This window comes from Vigna angularis, chromosome 8 (genome assembly GCF_016808095.1).
Source record: "Vigna angularis cultivar LongXiaoDou No.4 chromosome 8, ASM1680809v1, whole genome shotgun sequence".
Taxonomy (NCBI): domain Eukaryota; kingdom Viridiplantae; phylum Streptophyta; class Magnoliopsida; order Fabales; family Fabaceae; genus Vigna; species Vigna angularis.
The window spans coordinates 7,430,137-7,449,258 of record NC_068977.1 but is presented as its reverse complement, the minus strand read 5'-3'; the positions used below and the strand labels follow the sequence as shown (position 1 = coordinate 7,449,258).

Here is a 19,122-nt window from a genome sequence, read left to right as displayed (position 1 = left end):
CTATTATTTTTATATCTGGGATATAGTTGAGTAAGGTATCTAATTAACCCATGTGACACATTACTAAGTTGGTTTAATAATTGAATGCCATAGGGAATTTTGGGTATAAATTAATTGAAAACGCATAAATAATTGTAGAGGTAGCTGACATTTGAAAAATAGTTGAAAGTTAAAAAAAAAGATATTGAAGACTTAAAAAGTGAAGGTAAAAATATTCGACAAACTAGTCCAGATAAATACAAATATGATTAATTATTTAATTAAGTTTTAACATTAGATATGCAAATTTAAAAAATTATAAAAGCATATTTTAATTATTTTATAGTCTAAATTAAAAAAAAAAATACTATTAAGTGAGTTGTGTGATATTACATTAGAAACCAAAAGTTACCCCTTCACCTTTTTATGACATAGTATATATATGTTCACCAAAAAAAAACAAGAGACACTTTGGAAACAACAAACATAAGTTTTATGTCGTGATTGGGACTACCTAGCTACTTTCAAAATTGCACCAATTGATAATGAGACTACTATGATTATAAAAAAATAATAATAAAATAATTAAAAGAAAAAAATTTATAGCAATTTTTTTGCATTGGAGATTTCATGTCAAAAGATTGAACACGTATCGGCATAATAGTGGATAGTTTAAAATTTGTGTGAGGTCTTTTAAACCTCGTTATTATTACTATACTATTAATGAATAACCTAATTGCTACATAGAAAATCAATGAGAATTTATTACTTTATTAGTGCAACAATGCAATGGGAATTTGTATACAAGGACAACATCTGTAAAGACATATTAGTTAAAAAGAGTTTGTGGCAAATACGTCACTCAACCGTAAACTTGTGTAGTTGTAATTTCAAAACTATATAAACAAAAATTTATGAATTTTAAATAAGATCAGGTTAGCATCGTTATAAACATTGATGTTTTAGTTAGGATTACACCTCAAATTTCAATAAATATTTGTATTGCATGAAAAGATTTACTAAAAATTAAAAATCAATCACTACAAAAAAGAAGAGCATTACCAAAAGCTACAATCTTTTAGTAATAGCCAGAAGCTGTTGGTAATGATTATTTACCGACGGCTTAGCGAAAGTCAAGAGACCATCGATAAATTTGTCACTAACATTTATAGATGGGATTGGGCCTCGGTAATTACCGAAGGGAGGAATCCTTCGGTAGTTACCGAAGGGCGGAACCCTTCGGTAATTACCGAAGGGCGGAACCCTTCGGTTACCGAAGGGCATAAGCCTTCGGTTACCGAAAGGCATAAGCCTTCGGTTACCGAAAGGCATAAGCCTTCGGTTACCGAAAGGCATAAGCCTTCGGTAAGTTCCAAGCAGATCTCAAGCACAATTGTATTTCTTATGAAACCAAACAAATCTATATAAATTGTTCACAACACAAACAGACCTGCATAACATTTTCCAACCATATACAGACCTACATAATGTGCATCTCAATCATGCAATCATTGATCAGAAAAATAATATAACATCTGAATCATCCAATCATCCATAGAACATGTATTTATAAATGAAACATAAAACAATATAACATAATGTTCTAACATCCAAATCATCCAATTGATCTAACATCCAAATGATCTAAACTCCAAATGTTCTAATATCCAAATGTTTCTATAACAACCAATAACAAAATAAAACTAATAATGTACATAGTTATCATCAGAATGATCTTCATCATCCTGCTCCTTTGTAGATGGATGGACTGGTGTGGGTTGGACTGATGTCGACTGGACTGATGAGGGTTGGACTGATGTGGGTTGTTGAGGGACGGCGGTTGACGGGGAGGGTCGTGGCTGGATCGGAGGGATAATGAACTGATCCTGTGAAGTTTCAGGAAACACTCTCATGATCAAGGCCTTAAAGTTTCTAAACTCTACTCTCAAATCAGTGATTTCCTGGTCACGTTGCTCTAGTGCCTGCGTGAGGCGAACAATGGCCTCGTTAGCAGTAAAGGTGGAAGAAGAAGGTTGGTGCTTCAGAGTACCTCCTCTTGATGGTGTATAGTTTGCAGCAAGTTGTCCTGCACCGTACACTCGTCCATTTTTCTTCCCACCAACGATGTCGACCCAGCATTGTGTCCTACGGATGTTGTCTTCTGCATTACTTGCATCATCCAGTGTAGGAGCTGACCCATGTTCAGATCTAATCTGTGAAAGTCTCGTAGAAAATTCTTCCTGTTCAAACATTAAAAGCAATGTTAGGGAATGATAGAATAACATAAATGAAAAATTACTAATAGTAATAGTGTTATTTGCTTACATGAGTCTTCCGAGATCTTTCATCAACGAATTCATTAGTGCCCTTCCGAACATGAGTTTGTGCAAAGACCTCATCAACATGGACCGCCCGTCCCAGAGCTTGTGCTTGTAACATAATTTAGAGTTACAAGTGTACATATGAAATAGAAAATACATAAGTTATATTTGAAAGAAACAGAAAAGTAATGAAAGTTTACCATTCGAATGGCATGCTCATGAATCGTGATCGACCCACCAGTATGCAGAGTGCCACCCTTTTTAGAAGCTATGTTCCTCTGAGCTTTGGCACACTTATTGCGAAACTCTACTGAATTCCAATGAGCCAGTAAAGAGTTCCAAATATGCTCGTCCAACCAGTAAGGGCGCTCTCCTGCATTGCGGGCATACCTAAACATCTCTGACAGCCGATGAGATGCTTTCATGTGGAAATTTCTTTGTATCTGTGTTTCATGTTCAGGTTTCCACTGCACCTTCATCTGTAACATTAAACAGAACAAACATTGATTAATGAACATACTAAAATAAGAATGACAATTAGTTTAATGGATTGTTCATCTGAAAAACGCTGCCAGAATGACTTTTTGTCATCATCAGGTATTGCTCCCCAAGTAGGTCATGGACTTAAAAACTATTGCTTAATTGAACGTGTGATGGCCTGGGAAGCAACCCTGGATGGAAAAAACCTACATAATAAAAGTCATTTGAATTAAGGCAATCTTTAAAAATCAAAATGGTTAAAAAAAAGGATTAAAATCTTACCCTTTACCATACGGCTCACTCCATGGTCGATCATGGAGGGGCAGGTCAGCACCTTCACCATCATCAGCTGAATCTGGATCAGCAGATGGTGTGACAGTCTCAAAAGGCGGTATACAAGATGAGGAAGGTACAGAAGCAGGGTTAGGGGGAGGAATGAGGGTAATAAGCACATGGGGAGGAGTGGGGGTTATAATCACAGGAGGAGGAAGATGATCTACTGCAGGGGTAGGAGAAGGGTGTGCTGCAGGGGTAGAAGAAGGGTGTACTACAGGGGTAGGAGAAGGGTGTATTGCAGAGGTAGGAGAAGGGTGTATTGCAGAGGTAGGAGTAGGATCTACTGTAGGGGTAGGAGGAGGCTGTATTGCAAGGGTAGGAGGAGGCCCCAGAGATGATGGACTAGGGGCAGCAGTGGTAGGTAGTGTAGCAAGCACCCTAAGTACATACTTTGGTGCCTTTCGTTGCCTCTTTTTAGGCCTTGCTCCCGCCTTTCCCTTATCAGGACGTTCTGAACCTTGTCCTATCATTATTGCATTGAAATGGTTACAAATAAAGTGAAACAATAGAAATGAATAAGGAAAGATCAATACAAATTAAAGTGAACGTAAAATAATTGAATACAACTTTTAAGATGGTATTTTACATAACTCTATTGAAATGATAGTTTAATTTGCTACAATAGATGTCCAACATTCAATCATCGTCATCATGATCTTCATCTTCATCTTCTTCTTCTTTATCATCGTCATCATCATCATCATCATCATCTTCTTCTTCATCATCTTCTTCTTCTTCTTCTTCTTCTTCTTCATCACCTTGTATTGCTGCTTCTAATTTATCTCCATCACCATCAGGGTCATGCAATGAGGTTATATGTTCAACTTCAATAATTTCTTGCGGTTGTGACATTTGGTCAAGTTGGTAGGCAACATCTTTCTCAACCTCATTTGAGTCAATGCGACCTCTAGGCTTGGTTTGTATTGCTACAGCCCAACCACGCTTGTCAATATTGCAAAATGGTGGATATGACACATAATAAACCTGTCTGACATTAGTTGGTAGAATGAAAGGATCAAATGGTCCATATCTTAATCTCTGGTTGAGTTTGACAATATTAAACCTAGGATCCACTCTAGTACCAGCTCTAGAAGGATCAAACCATTCACAATAAAAAAGTACTACTTTGTTTGGAGAAGTAGTGTTGTTGTACTTTATCTCATATATTTTATGAATGATGTTGTAGAAATCATCATAACAACCCTCTGTTAGGCCCTTGACGTACACACCACAATTTGTTGTTTTCTTTCCTTTAGACCATTCATGTGTATGGAATTTGTAACCATTGGTGAAGTAAGTGTGTCATTCTTTGACACATCTCATTGGCCAATTGGAGAGATGTCTTAACTCTTGAACCGTGGGAGTTAATACCAGATTAAAAACCTACAAAGATACCAAAAAAAAATTTAAAAGCAAGAGTCAAATTAACCTTGCTCTAAACATAGGAAAAAGTACGGACCTAATTTGTGAACCAATGGGGAAACTCTGAGTGTATTCTAGCAGAAGAATTTCCTTTTGCGACTTACTCAACCACAAGAAATGAACTGGTACAAATGAAATGAATTAGTGTATAACAATTTAACCATTGCAAAGATAAGAGTTGGATGATGACATACTCAAGGTACGGCTTAACTTCACTACAATTGATTAAGACATGGACACGAGCATAGTTGAATTCAGCATCAGTTAACCAATGAGTGAATTCTTTCCCTGCATGACAGCCTGATTGTTAGAAAACTGATAATGCACCTTGACGTGGTTCAGCTTGCCATTGCATTTCATTTCTGACATTAGTGGGGCACAACATGAAGTTTTTGAAATAATGTGAACAAAAATACGTTGTCTCTGTGTGCAAGTAAGTTGTACAAATTGAGCCTTCTACTCTAGCTTTATTTTTAACTGAACTATTAAGGAAAGTGATATCAAACAATTAAATACCCATCAAGCAAACACAAAACTTACCTCACACTATAGAACACCCAATTCGATGGAAGCCCCTGCACACCGCGAGCTCTCAGCACAAGCCTCACGCGCACAGCCATGAACCACCACCCATGCGGCGCCAAAGCGTAATGACGACAAATCACCACCCCTATGGCTACCTTACCCACAACACCCACAACGACACGAAGAACCTCGACGAGACCGAACAGAACAAATAGGCACACAATGCCACCAGACAGATAGAGGTAGACGAGAGAATGGAAGCACGAACGAGAAAGAAGGCAAAGGTAGACGAGAGAATGGAAGCACGAACGAAAAGGAAGGAAGAGGTAGACGAGATAGGTAGGGCAGGGAGGGTTTTCACAGTTTCAAGAAATTGGGGACGACCTCGACGAATAGACCCAATCACTTACTTTAATAGGTCGAGCATATTACCGAAAGCCACACATCCCTCGCTAATCTCTTCCTGACCTTCGGTAATTTAATTTCACTAAGACCGTCGGTACTTCTCTTTAAGACCGTTGGTACCTCACTTTACAGACGACCTCAAGGCCTTCAGTATTATACCGCCGATAATTAGCCAATTTCTTGTAGTGAATGAATACAAAGCATAGAAAATAATGATGAAAAAAATATACTTATAAAACATAGAAAAATTATATTTGTTATGAAAATTATACCTAAATAAATATATGAATGTAAATTAAACTATTTATATTGTTTTCTATGAATGCAAATTAAGATGATTAACTTATGTGAGAAATTTTTAACTCCAAATGTTTAAGAAATGTAAAAATCAGTATTTTTTTCCCTCCAATAAACCATTTGTTAGTCGCACCAGACCAACAACTTGCAATTTAACACATTAACTATCCCTCTAAAAAATTACATTTACAAGTCATTAGTGCTTTTTAGAAGTCAGTTTTTTTTTTTGCTTTGGTGGTTTTAACATTAAATTCTCTTATGGTCCACACTTGTGAAATTTTTCTACTAGTTTGAATTGGCTCATCATTCGCTTCAGAAATCTCCCTCCTCATGAACCATTCTACCAATTTAGAAGCTAATTTCAATTTTTCCTAAAAACAACCATAGAGGTCAAAGAATTAGGAATCATCTCATAATTAATATGATGTAAATCAAATTGTTGTAATCTTTTACAATGAGAATGATTTCCTCCAGAAAATACATATTAGCTAAGGAATCAAACTTTACTAGCATAACCATGAGAAATATCTATATTACTAATAGGAGAAAATTCATTTTCAATACAAATATTATTATGATTAACCACCACAAACACATGTTTTGACTGAGTAACAGGTACACCATAATAGATTGAACCATAATAGGTTGAACCACAATGGACTACACTACTTGGATCATAGATTATTGCACCACAAGCTCCATCATAGGTTGAAGCTCATACTGCACCTGAAATTGCACCATGGGCCATCATAGTTTCCACCTCAATCACATGTTACCCTACAACTCCATCTCAAGTTGCACCTGTGGATTAGCTTGAGTCACAAGAACTGAATCTTGAGAAGCAATAGTGTCCCCTTTAATCTCATCTTGTACACCAACCACCTTATGATGATAATATTGATGTATTTTTGCACCAATTATTTTCCCGCCACACCAAAATTAGCTTTGACATCTTGTTACAATGTTTTACAACTAAAATTTTATGACCATTTTTTTTATTTTCCTTTTAATGTTGAGAATCTTGTCATTTATGTTATCACAAAGATTTTTTTTCACATTTAATTATGTATATATAATGTTTAACGTTTAATTTGGATTAATACTAGAGTTCAAAGAATATGAATTTCTTCTTCAATATGTTCTTCTAGATAAACTTCTTCAGATCTAATATTTTTGTCTCACCAAGTCATACACATGCTCACTAGTTAAAAGTTATTGGTGTATTCTATTAATATTTAATAAAAGTTGTTTTGGTATCTACTATGTTGGGAGAATATTTTTAGAAATTTTTAATAGACCATGTAAGAAATTTCATATATAGAACAAACATGATATCTTAATAATGTTGGAAAGTTATTAATAGTACAAAATAATTATGCAAATTAAAATTTTCCTTTTGATATAAATCAAAGAGGTCAACTCTTTCCTCCCAAAATAATCAAAACTTTTTACAAACAAAGTTAGATAAATATTTATGTCATGGTTGTTTTGGTCATGATATCATCATATAATTTTACTTCATATATAATTAATAAGGCAAGTTATAAATAATAAGAAAAATGGGTTGTGAATTATGTGTGTTGATAAATTATAGGAAGGATATAAACCACATACACTAATTTTTCTAGAGACTAACTTCACACAAGTGAAGAATTTACATATAAAGGTATATTTTAAATTGTCTAATAAGTTATCTTTAACGTAAAAGTTTTTATCTTTTTTTCATGCAATGTTTCGTAAGTATATGTCAATATTGAATTTTTAAGGATCACCGTGAATTTTTACATCTAGTTAGACTAACAGTAAAAAATTCACCAATCATTTGTCCTATATTAAAGATTTTATAACAAATAAACAAAAAAATGCTTACAAACATATGTAAAGAAAACAATGTAAAAAGGAAACACACCCCTTTATAAGTTTGTCATAAGCTTCAAAAAATGATCATAGTATTTTTCTGCATCTCATCTTCATTAAAGCAAGGTCTCGCAAGACATTCTTTTGATAATGGGCGAACTTGCAAAAGTTTACTTTATTTATTTATTAATTATAAAAATTTTATTAATAAAAACAATTAATGTACTACCTATTTTGTGCAACATAGATTATATTTTTAGGCCAACAAGTGTAGGTCTCCCATACAAATTGAACCTCTTGACACACCGATATGAAAGATTATTGGATATTGATAATTTCTTTCAAATATTCTTCTCGGTAGTCTTCTTTTAATACTTTCCAAATACTAATGTTTTTCACTTAGTCATATATTTCTTCACCATTAGAGGGTCTCAATTAGGTGTTGAAGAATCTTTCTTCCATATGCATGCCATGTTGGGTTTTTTTCATCTTCTTTAATGACAAACAATTTTTTTAATCTATAAATTATGGGAAGGTGCCATAACTCCTTAGCAGGAAGACCCTTTATTTTTTCATCAACACTATTTCCATCAATTTTCTTTTTAAATTGTGATAACCCATACATCGAACACACTTTCAATGTAGAAAATTTGTCTTTGTACAATACATAATCACTAGGATATTCATTTATTTTATTGTAACCCAAACACATTGGACATAAAATTTTCTTGGTCTCATAGTTACAATTAGGTAACATTTTATTTTCTAGAAATCTCTTTCAACAATTCCAACTACTTTGTGAAACTTTTATTAGTCCTTCCATTTCTTGCTTTAAACTAAATAATTTCAAAGTTGTTGATAATTTGTAAAGTTATTGCATCCTGGGAATAATTGTTCCTCTGAATCATACTTTAAAGAATCATATAAATGAACTCTTCAAAAAAAATTTCGAACAACATCACATATCATATACTCTAAATGATCATTTATCCTTTTTTGAACATATTTTATTGTTTGTGACATATTATGTTTGTCTAATACTTCTCCTTGTCAAGTTCAAATTATATAACTCCTTACTATTTCTCACATGTGTAATTCTCACAAGATAAGGCCCTACCCATTTTAAAAAACATTTTCTATAATTCACTACCACTTACACACAAATATATCATCATAAATTTAATAAAACTTCAACAACATTTCCCATTTATCTCTTAAATATATGAAATGAAAATGATCACTGATGACTAGTGTCGTCAGGTATTTATCTAAAAGATAACCCAAAATGGTCTAAACCGAAATTTTATAAAATTTATGCATAGACTTAAATGTTCACATATTAATAAATTAAAAATAATTTTTCTAAATTTTTCTAAATGATTAAATTTTAATTATTTACACTAAATCTCAAATAGAGAACTAAGGTTTGCTCAATGTTAACATCCAAAATTATAATTTAAATAACTAACAACACATAATATAAATTAATAAATTAATTTCACTATATTTTATATGAATTTTTAAAACGTAAACTAATATATATGCATATTAACCTTAGTCGTCAGAGAAGAAACCTAAGTCATCATAGCTTTTTTGCACAAGGAGAGGGGAGGGAGAAATACCCGTTGCTAGAATTTTAAAACAAATTTGCATATGACCTTAGGGCTTAGACTTAAATTTACGTCTAACCCTTATATATCATATATACACATTTACATATCTGACTAAAATGGTCAAACATAAATTTACATCTGACCTATAAGGTCAGACATAAAACACTTCTTTTACATTTAAGTGATATAAATCAAACATAAATATTGTTCATTTATTTAAAATAATATCACTACACTTTATTTTATGTATGTTGTTTCCATGTCAAGTGTAAATTTAGTGACGTTAATGACAACTTTTGTGTTAGAGACATAGACTACATTTAATTCTCTTTTACCAGTTATAAAGAAATCAATCAAGGATTATAAGTATTATCTATGATACTTTTGACTTATAATGTGTATATTTCTAGGTTAATATTGAATATTTAGGGATCACTATGAATTTTTACATCCCAATTAGATTTGACACTCCAAAATTCACCAATCAATTTTCCCATATGAAAATTTTCATTAAAAAAGTAAAGAAAAAAACTTACAAACATATATAAAGAAAATACATGGAAGAACCAAACCAAAACAATGTAAAAAAGAAACATACCCCTTTGTACACGAAAAATAGAGTTGATATAAAAGAAATCCAAACTGATATTAATCATAATAACATTTATAATCTCACTTATTTTCAGTCCCTCTGTATTGGCCATGAGCAAAGTGATTTTCTCCCTGAATATATATGTGAGAAATGAAAATCGATCTAAAAACATATCATCAAACACTTTTTTTTCATCTTTTTCTATGAAACCCACAAGTCAGAGAAAAATGCTTGTATCAATATTTTTTAAATACAAAACATTTAATGTTATTTTTGAGTTAAGAAAGATGTTGTGTAAGAAAGAATGTAAAATTAATGAATTCTCTTTTTTTAATTATAAATGAGTATAAATTATTGTTATATTCTATCGTATAATGGTAATTTATAGTATCTTCTTTAAGCTTGCATATGTGTCATTAAACCATTATTCTTGATTTAATTCTATAAATTATAAAATTCATAAAAACATATGTCTTTACAATTCTAAGGAAAAAACTAAAATATATTTCTAAGATTAATTGTGATTAAATTACTTAATATATTAAGATTTATTAGAACATTTATTTTTTGTGAGACCGAACAAAAATAATTATTGATATAAATATTATTATATTAATTCTTATAATATGATACTGAATGCATAAAAAAAATATTTTTTTATACAAGCTATTTATATTTAATAAGAAGTATTGTTAAATTGTTATAGATTAATTTTAGAATATGACGGATAAATATTTAATAGAAGATACCATATTTATACATTTTCAATTATTACATGATTGTTTCATACAACTGTTTACCATCAAATCAAATCGCACCTACTCCTTAGGAGTTTTTAATTAATAGAATTAACAATTGATTTCTTTCTTATAGAAAACTACAAGAAGACTCTATCATACATATACTAAATAAATAAAAAATTACTTATACCAAAATTTTGTCCATGTTGAAAACTACTTTAAGAAATTTGAAAATTGAATTGAATTACACAAATAAAAATATTTAACAAATAAAATAAAGTAATTAAAACTTGTAAAATTTTAGAATTTTTCATCCACACACAACCTAGACTATGTATAAAATTATGATTGGGTGAGCTGATGAGCATAACCTAAAGCCTCCTATGTATATCAATAAGCAACACTAATTGTCTTTATCTTCAATTGAATTGAATCCATATTTTCACCTACTTCATCTATCTAAATCTCACAATAATCTCTCAGGTTTGGTTCTAATTAGTCCTTGGAAAGGTTGAAAATGCAACATTTTTAATGCTTTTGAAAATGATCTTAAGATACATAATGGTATGGATCATAGGAACAAAATTGTGTGCTAATCTTGAACCTAGTAGATGCTTCTTAAGTAAGAACATCTAGGAAATTAGGGTTCTAATTGGTAATCATAAGCTTAGTGCGTAAAACAAACCTTTCAAGCGAGTAAATAGGAGAAAAGGATTAAGAGATCTTACCTATGTTTTCCACTTTGAGTCATGGTGTTTCATGTGTTTAGTTAGATTTTCATTTTCTTACTGACCACTAACATTCACAATCTTTCATTATTAAATTTGCTTAAGCTATACTTTAATACTTAATTAAGTCTCTATGGATCCACACTCTACTCATCACTTTATTACTTATTATTATTGTTTGAAAGGATTACTTTGTTACATTTCACAAGTTTGGATAATTCTTTTTATAATCTTTATATAAAAGTCATAAGATTCATTCACAGCCATAGCAAGTTCTTTCTTCCATCATAAACAAACATTTGAAGGTTTTGCTTAGTCCAACACATCAACATGTTGGTGCACAACTTACCCAATTATTTTTTTTATAAAAATAAATTATATTCTCTCTACAAAAATAAAAAACATGTTTAATTTTTTTAAAAACTATTTTTATTATTATAAATTAACAGAGCGAAATAACTATGTACTTTCCTATTCTTATTTTTATTTTAAATTATAAAACAAGTAATAATCATGCTTTTAGTTTAATTTCGAAATATGTTCTAAAATTAAACTTACTAAACTGATTTTTATTTTATTTTCTCTTCTAGAATCATTTCCAAACTAATACATAACAAAGATTCTTTTCTTATTATCTTATCAAAAAAGGTATTCAAGTTTATTTTGCAAAATAGTTTCCAAACATTGAAAACACAATACAAAAATTCTAACATAATGTGTTTGGATTTATTTTGTTTTCCATGTGTAACATAAACTATTTTGCGAAAAAAAAAATCTAATATTGATTTTTTCATGTTTGACCCCAAAGTTTCATATTTCGAAACACACATAATATAATTAAGAAGAGTCTTGGTAGTACACTCTCTAAGACATTCTTCTAGGTTTTTTTTTGTATTATTTTTTAAACTTTATAAAAACTTATTATAACACATAATAAGTGAAGCTAGTTTTAGAAGTGAGTGAAGCCAATCCATCATAAAAAAAATTGTTCCTCTGATTTTAGTAATTAAATATTGACTAAGCAAACACACAGATACATTGAATGATGAACATAGTCAATCAAGTTTCAACTGATTGGCACCATGGCTTTTGAATTTGAGCATCAAGCCCATGATAAGAAGTTTGTGTGATCCCTTGGCTCAAAAAGTTAGAAATGATTATTCTTTGCAGACCAATGAAAATTTTAGAGAACAAACAAAACAAGTGGAAAAAAGAATCAATGACTGGTGGATGCATGGACACTTCTTGTGGTCCTCAATTCTCTCTATTCTCTCATTTTCACATCTCCAACTACTCTTCCACTTTCAGTCCTTTTCCCACACCTCAATTCACTTCCTTCCATGCTAATTTAACAGCCCCCACCAACTGCATAATCAAATTACATAACCTTCTGCACACATTTTATTTTAGATGAAACTTAGATACTACATAATCTATAATATTGTTAAGGTAGTCACTCAAATTTTCATTTTCATTTTCATAACACATAATATATTCCTTTGCCATGTTCTGATCAATAAACACTGAGCATGTTTTATTCTTTTGTCGGATTGGATTAACTACAGTAGGAATTATTTCATAATTCTGCAACAATTATTTTTGAGATTACAAGGTACAGTTCACCAAGTTCATCAAAATATTTACAAGTGTCACTGTTACAGTCTATATGATTACAAGGTACACTTTTTGGACCTCTGCTTATACCAATGTTGCACATGGTTGAATTTGTTGACTCAATTTAGACCAACTGCAATTGACTTCACGGCACAAACCAAAACTTATGAGAATTGAATGAAACCAATTATTGTTCATAATGTCGCCATTTGAGTACAAATTTTTAAGTCAATGCAGGGTCATTGTCACATCAGCTAACTCTAATGAATTCCAAGCAAAAGATGGCTATTGAAAAAAAGCTTATGATAAGCTCAAAAAGGACCAGCTTGTAGTATTCTATTAGAGATCAACATTGCAAAACAAACTCTCTACTAGAGTTGATCTTCACTTGTGTAACTTCTTTCTTCAGAATCCTTTAACATCTCTTCCTAATACTTCATGTCTAAGGAGATTCTGTTCACATAATATCCCTGATGCAGTTAACGATAATCAAATAAACTCTAAGGTTTCTGGTTAAGATATGAAACGAAGAATCAATTGACCAATTGACATCAACAATACAATTGAGGAGATTTGGCCAGGGGTTATATCTCTCCATTGAGTTTTTCTCTTATTTTGTAGTTCACCCTTGAAATAAATTCAACTGACATTGACATGGCCTCAGTGAGATTTACAAAATTCTTATAGCATAGTGCAATAATGCAAGAAGTTTAAAAACAATGGCTAAAGCAGATTGCAAAAGAAAAATGACATTAAACTGGTCATTCAGTCAGATAACACTAGTCCTTCAAAGATATTCAACATACTGTAATCTTCTTACAAGCCAAAAGTCAATGGCTAAAGTTTTAATAGTTTTAAGTCAGTCACTGCTGTTTTTATGCCAAAATAAATAACAGAAGCACAAGCAGCATTTACACATTTCCAACACCAAGAGGCATTTTGACTTTGGCCTTAGGTGTCTGCTAATTTTATTTATGTAGCCAGCTAAATACTTAGCTCAGTTCAAAGCATCCATCCAGGAATAAAACCGTTCACTTGTTGAACTTGTTGAGCTTGAGTTGTGGCAGTTAGCTGATCTGAGGCTTCAGGGTTGTACCTGTAGTCAGAACTGCATCAAGGCACAAGCATTAAAATACAATTCAAAATCACCCTCAGCCCAAAAATACATGAAAAATGATTGTATATTATACCCTATCTGCAATGTAGGGTTGCACTCCAAGGGCTGGAAGAAGCCTTGAGAATGAGCATTCTGAGTACCATACGGCATACTTTGATCGCCAGCTTCCCATGTTTGCCTATACTGGTTTCTTGAATTGATTTCATCCAGCTGCCAACATAGTAGCCATGAACCAAATCATCATTGGAGGAGATTAATGTGAATGGAAGAAAGATAGTGTTACCACTTTCATCAAACACTTTTGAATAGAGTTTCCATTTTGTAAAGTATTAAAAACAAGTGAACAATCACATTATGCGACAGAACAACAAGAACAGTAATATCAATACATAATCATTGATAAGGTTTTTATTATTGCTTGTTGTAGGATGAACTTTATGGATAGTGTTTAATGTTACCTTCATGGTCAAAGCTCTGTTTGCTTCTACCAACATCTGCTCCTGTATGCAAACAATAGCTTGAAAGTGTTAGCCAAACATAAATTTTGTTTTTCCTATGACTATGCTAACACTATATATACCTTATTTTGAAGATCAGCTAACTGGTCCAGCATGAATTGAGTCTGCAAAGTAATGTTCCAGATATATAGTGTCAGAAAACTAGTAATCTGCTTTCATAAGGGAACATCTCATAAGGGAACATTAGACTCTTTAATTAGCTTTTCCGACCATATGAATAACATGTTCCAAGTTTACCATTGTATAGAACATAAAAGGTTATAATTTTTTTACCTTTGTCGACCTCACTTGCTTGAGAGATGAATCTAGCTGCCTCTCAAGCTGCTCAAGTTCTTTGGTATTTAATGGGCCCAAGTCTTCACCTAGAAGGTTTCTGCAGCATGGAACAAGAACATGGTCTTAATCAAAACACTACTAATGCAAATGGTAAACCTTTTTTGAAAAATACGAAAAATTTAATAATGATGACTAACTGAATGGAAGACAGTTTTCTCAAACCTTAACCCACAAAAGTTAAAAGAGTACAGGCCAAGTTATAGGTTTAGTACTAAATTTGAAAGGAGTTTTTCGAAATACTTTCTCATGAAATTCACCTTTGGGTCCTCTGAAGAGATTCAAATCTTCCTTTGAGCTTCAAGTACTCACGATAGCTGCTCTGCTACAAAAGCAAATGACAAATGAAGAGTAACAGAGTGCCTAGCCATATTTAATGGAAAGCATAATATATATTTTAATATGTTGGAAATCAAAGTTCTTGCAATTAACAAAACTTTCCTAAAGTGAAAATTTATGAGATGTTATTTCTGTAATGCACACTACCTTCATCCTATAATAACTTCATACCATTAAGAACAACAACAAACATATTATTTAGTAAAACAATTTTACTAAAATAATCCCTTTCTTGAAAAATACATTACTTTTATCTGTAATAAATGCAAATGTTCTCTCAATAAATATTTAGAAACAAATTACAAAAAAATTATTTAATACTTTAAAGTTCATTATTATAAAGCTTAAACAGCTGTTATTTCTGAACAAAAAGTATTATTTCATACCTCAAGCTCTTTGGCAGGTTTGCTGACTTCAACTGCACCATAGCTGCACTTTTGGTACCTTTCAAGTGTTTTGAGCATGCTGCAGATTCAAGAAAAGAAAGGAAGAATCAGTAAAAATGATGACGGTGTATGAATAGTTAGTCATACAAGACTATAGCTTAGATATTCTATTATTCATCTAAATCACACTTACCTTGGATGTTCCAAGATAAAAAAATCAAATAAAATGGTTTTCAAATTATAAAGTAAAAATCTACAATTTTCTTACTACTTTCCTAAACTAATGCATGATAGTTGGTAATGAAATGCAACATAACAAGGCTGCAGAAAATACTATATAATATATCAGGACCTTGATTTCTAGGGCAAATTTTGAAGAAAAAAGTTGACACAACTGCAAAATTTCCATTATCTGAGATACAAAATTGCACGTGGAATTGAGTATATAATCTGTTGATTAAAAAAGAAAAAAGAAAGAAAAAGTTTCTGTATATTTCCCTGAATTGATTCACTCGATCTTTGTAGCAATACAATGGGTAGTTAGAACATCAGACTAGTCAGAGCTTAGACCAAAAAGACATCAAGATCTATGAAAAGGTACTTTTATGGGCAACTTTATAAAAAAAAAAAAAGATAAATATAGAACTCATGAATTTTTTTTAAAATATAATTTACTCATTTTAATGGTCAGCATGATAAAACAAGAGAGAATACAAGTGCTAGATATGATGAATTATATTCAAACCTTGTAGTTACAGTTAAACCCAAATTCATGCATGTACATATTATTACGTTAAAAAAATCTTTTTATATCGGTTTTTAAATTAGTATAGAAGTAGAAGATATAAAAATTATTTGATTTTTTTACTAATTCCAGAATAAAAAGTCAACTTTTTTTAATGAAAACACATATATTCATGGAGTTGTGTCAAAACTTAATAAAATCATAAATAGTATTATTTATACAAAAGCTACTGTTGGATAGCATGATTTATAGAGGCAGGTTAAATAAACAGAATTTGAATAAAAAAAATTATTTCAATAATATTGCACTGAATTAGTGTCTAATTGCCAATAAATAGGGTTATATCCAAAGTTATGTAGGCTTTTTCTTTGTCAACTCATATATCCAACCTTTAATCCCCTACAAACACTGAATTCTTCAAGCTTTGATGGCAGTGAAGCAATATAATCACATTGATGACAAAAACAACCTTTAAAATCAATCTGTTGTGCATATAAATGATCTGATACTATGACAAAGCACACGTTTGTGTGAGAATTTATTTCAACAACAAATTCATTCTTAATGTCTAATTCCCCGCCAGAGGATAGAGAAATCCATAAAAATTAAGAGAAGCCATCAATAACACGGTTTAATTTGTGGTCATTAAATGTTCAACATGAAAACTTTCTCAGCATTGAACGTCAATGAGATACACTCATAAAACCTAAGTACTAATGAATTCATTAGTGAAGTACTTTGCTTTAATAGTGAGGTATAACATTGACACACGATAAAATTTCAACTAAGTATAATTAGTTAACATAAAGTGAAGAAAAAAAAATAGAAATTATACATGGAAAATATACTAAAATGATTTTGTATATATTTATATTATATGGTTATATAGATATATAGATAGATATAATGAAAAAAAAACTATTAAATGCAGCAATTTCAGGGAAAAGGTCCCCGTACACTGATAATAAACAGTGGCAAGGTGATGAAATAAAACACCCTTTATTGCTTTCCAAATGTCGAACTATTTGTTTTAGAGTGAAGAAACAGTGTTTATTTGTTTTTGGTGCAGCACACTACATGCTTACATTCTGTCCTTGTTTCATTGGACTTAAGATGTGTTCAAGCTGTCATAGAACTTCATTTCAGGACAATCAAGTACTGCTGCTAATACATCTTGGTCATACATAGATATAACCAAACTTTTAAGGAAAAATAAAACCAAGAAAACAAACAAAATCATCTTAATACGAAAAAACACAGATCCATTAGCCTTCTTGGTGAACAAAAAGAGTCAAAGCAGGAAAAGAAATTACATTGAATCACGCAGAAACCCCTCAAAGCATGTGGGGGAAGAGAAAACATAAAAGAAGAGGTAATCCACCAAAATTTTCCGTACAGGAAAATAAAACATGACTTATTTTTCAGATCATGAACTGCATCACCAGATCTCACAACCTTACATTCAAAAGACCAAACCAGAGCCGAAAGATTGATTAATTTCTTCAACTCCATTGGAAAGAGATAAGAAAAAAAAGGTAGGAAAGAGAAACATGAAAGTTCTTCTCAGGCCAGAAGAACTCACAGAATCCACAAACTTAGAAATGAGATTCAAGCAGCTATGATGAATATTAAAAAAGAAAACAAGGAAAATAAATAAAAATACTGATCTTCTCAAACATATAATTAAACCAAAGGGTATACATAAAAGACATAAAAGAAAGATGAAAGTGATTAAATAAGAGATGATTTGATGAGTGCAGAAACGAAAAAAAGACATACCTTGAACTGCTGCAAAATTCATAAAGCTTGCCACGGGTGGAAAAGATGATAAGGGCAACCTCAGCATCACAGAGAACAGAAAGCTCATAGGCTTTCTTGAGAAGGCCATTTCTCCTCTTTGCAAACGTTACCTGCCTGTTTATCTTGTTCTCTATCCTTTTGAGTTCCACTCTTCCCCTCCCCATATTTTCCCACTTGATTCTTATCAATATTAATACTATTATTGTGTTATTCTATTCCTCACTCTTATTCAAAATTTACCCTTTTCTTATTTATCTCTTTATTTCTTCTTTCATACGTACAGTTTCTATTTTTTTCCACCCCTTCCTTCTCTTAGGTACCTGTTGAACCTTCTTTTCTGGGTCAGTACCCAAGTGCAGCCAAATTTGTGAAAAACAAGACAGAGTTCTCAAGTTCAAAACTTGGAACCCTAGAGAGAGAAAAAATCAAGAGAGAGAAACATCACAAAGCTAACAACTACACAATACTTGTAACTTGTAAGTGTTTATCTCTCTTTGCTAACTCATCATTTTCATCCTCAAATCTTCTCTTTTTTTTCTTTTCTCTTTTATCTTCTTCCAATCTCCACCATAAAATGGAGTGCAGCTTAGGGTTGGTCTCAGTTTCCTGTTTCATACAAGTTTCTTTTTATCGTGCTTTACTCGGCTGAGGTTTTTTTGGCAAAAAATATCCTCTCAGTCGCGCCTGCTTCGCGTGCCAAACACGACCTCTTTCCTTCGCACTGCTGCGAATCCGCGTATTCCTCACGGGCGCGTCTCGACAGCTGTCGTAGGGGTGCGTTGTTATTAAGAAAAATGTGTAACTTTTTCATTGTATTAACTTAAGTAGAGCAGAGCAAGAACGTCGTCAGATACCTTAAAGTGGACCCTCCACGTGTCAACTTATCACTGGCTTCCGTTTACTAGCATGCAAAACGGCAATTTAGTATTCAGATAAAGCTAGAGATGATCATAATATTAGATTAATATTATAATC

At 31.8% G+C, this 19,122-nt stretch overlaps 1 protein-coding gene across 2 annotated transcripts; it reads right to left on the bottom strand.

Moving 5' to 3' along the window:
• Window positions 1-13,642: 13,642 nt before the first annotated feature.
• Window positions 13,643-18,711, bottom strand: LOC108343726 (agamous-like MADS-box protein MADS2). Of its 2 annotated transcripts, none has more exons than XM_017582070.2 (8): window positions 18,127-18,711; window positions 15,603-15,681; window positions 15,138-15,202; window positions 14,818-14,917; window positions 14,607-14,648; window positions 14,485-14,526; window positions 14,100-14,236; window positions 13,643-14,017 (listed from the first exon to the last, which is right to left on the bottom strand). In XM_017582070.2, exons 1-8 carry the CDS (start codon window positions 18,309-18,311, stop codon window positions 13,912-13,914), a joined length of 756 nt encoding a protein of 251 aa, XP_017437559.1. In that variant the 5' UTR covers window positions 18,312-18,711; the 3' UTR covers window positions 13,643-13,911. The 2 variants fall into 2 exon arrangements, with proteins under 2 accessions (XP_017437559.1, XP_017437560.1); XM_017582071.2 differs by having other exon boundaries at window positions 15,138-15,199.
• Between the last annotated feature and the right edge of the window lie 411 nt (window positions 18,712-19,122).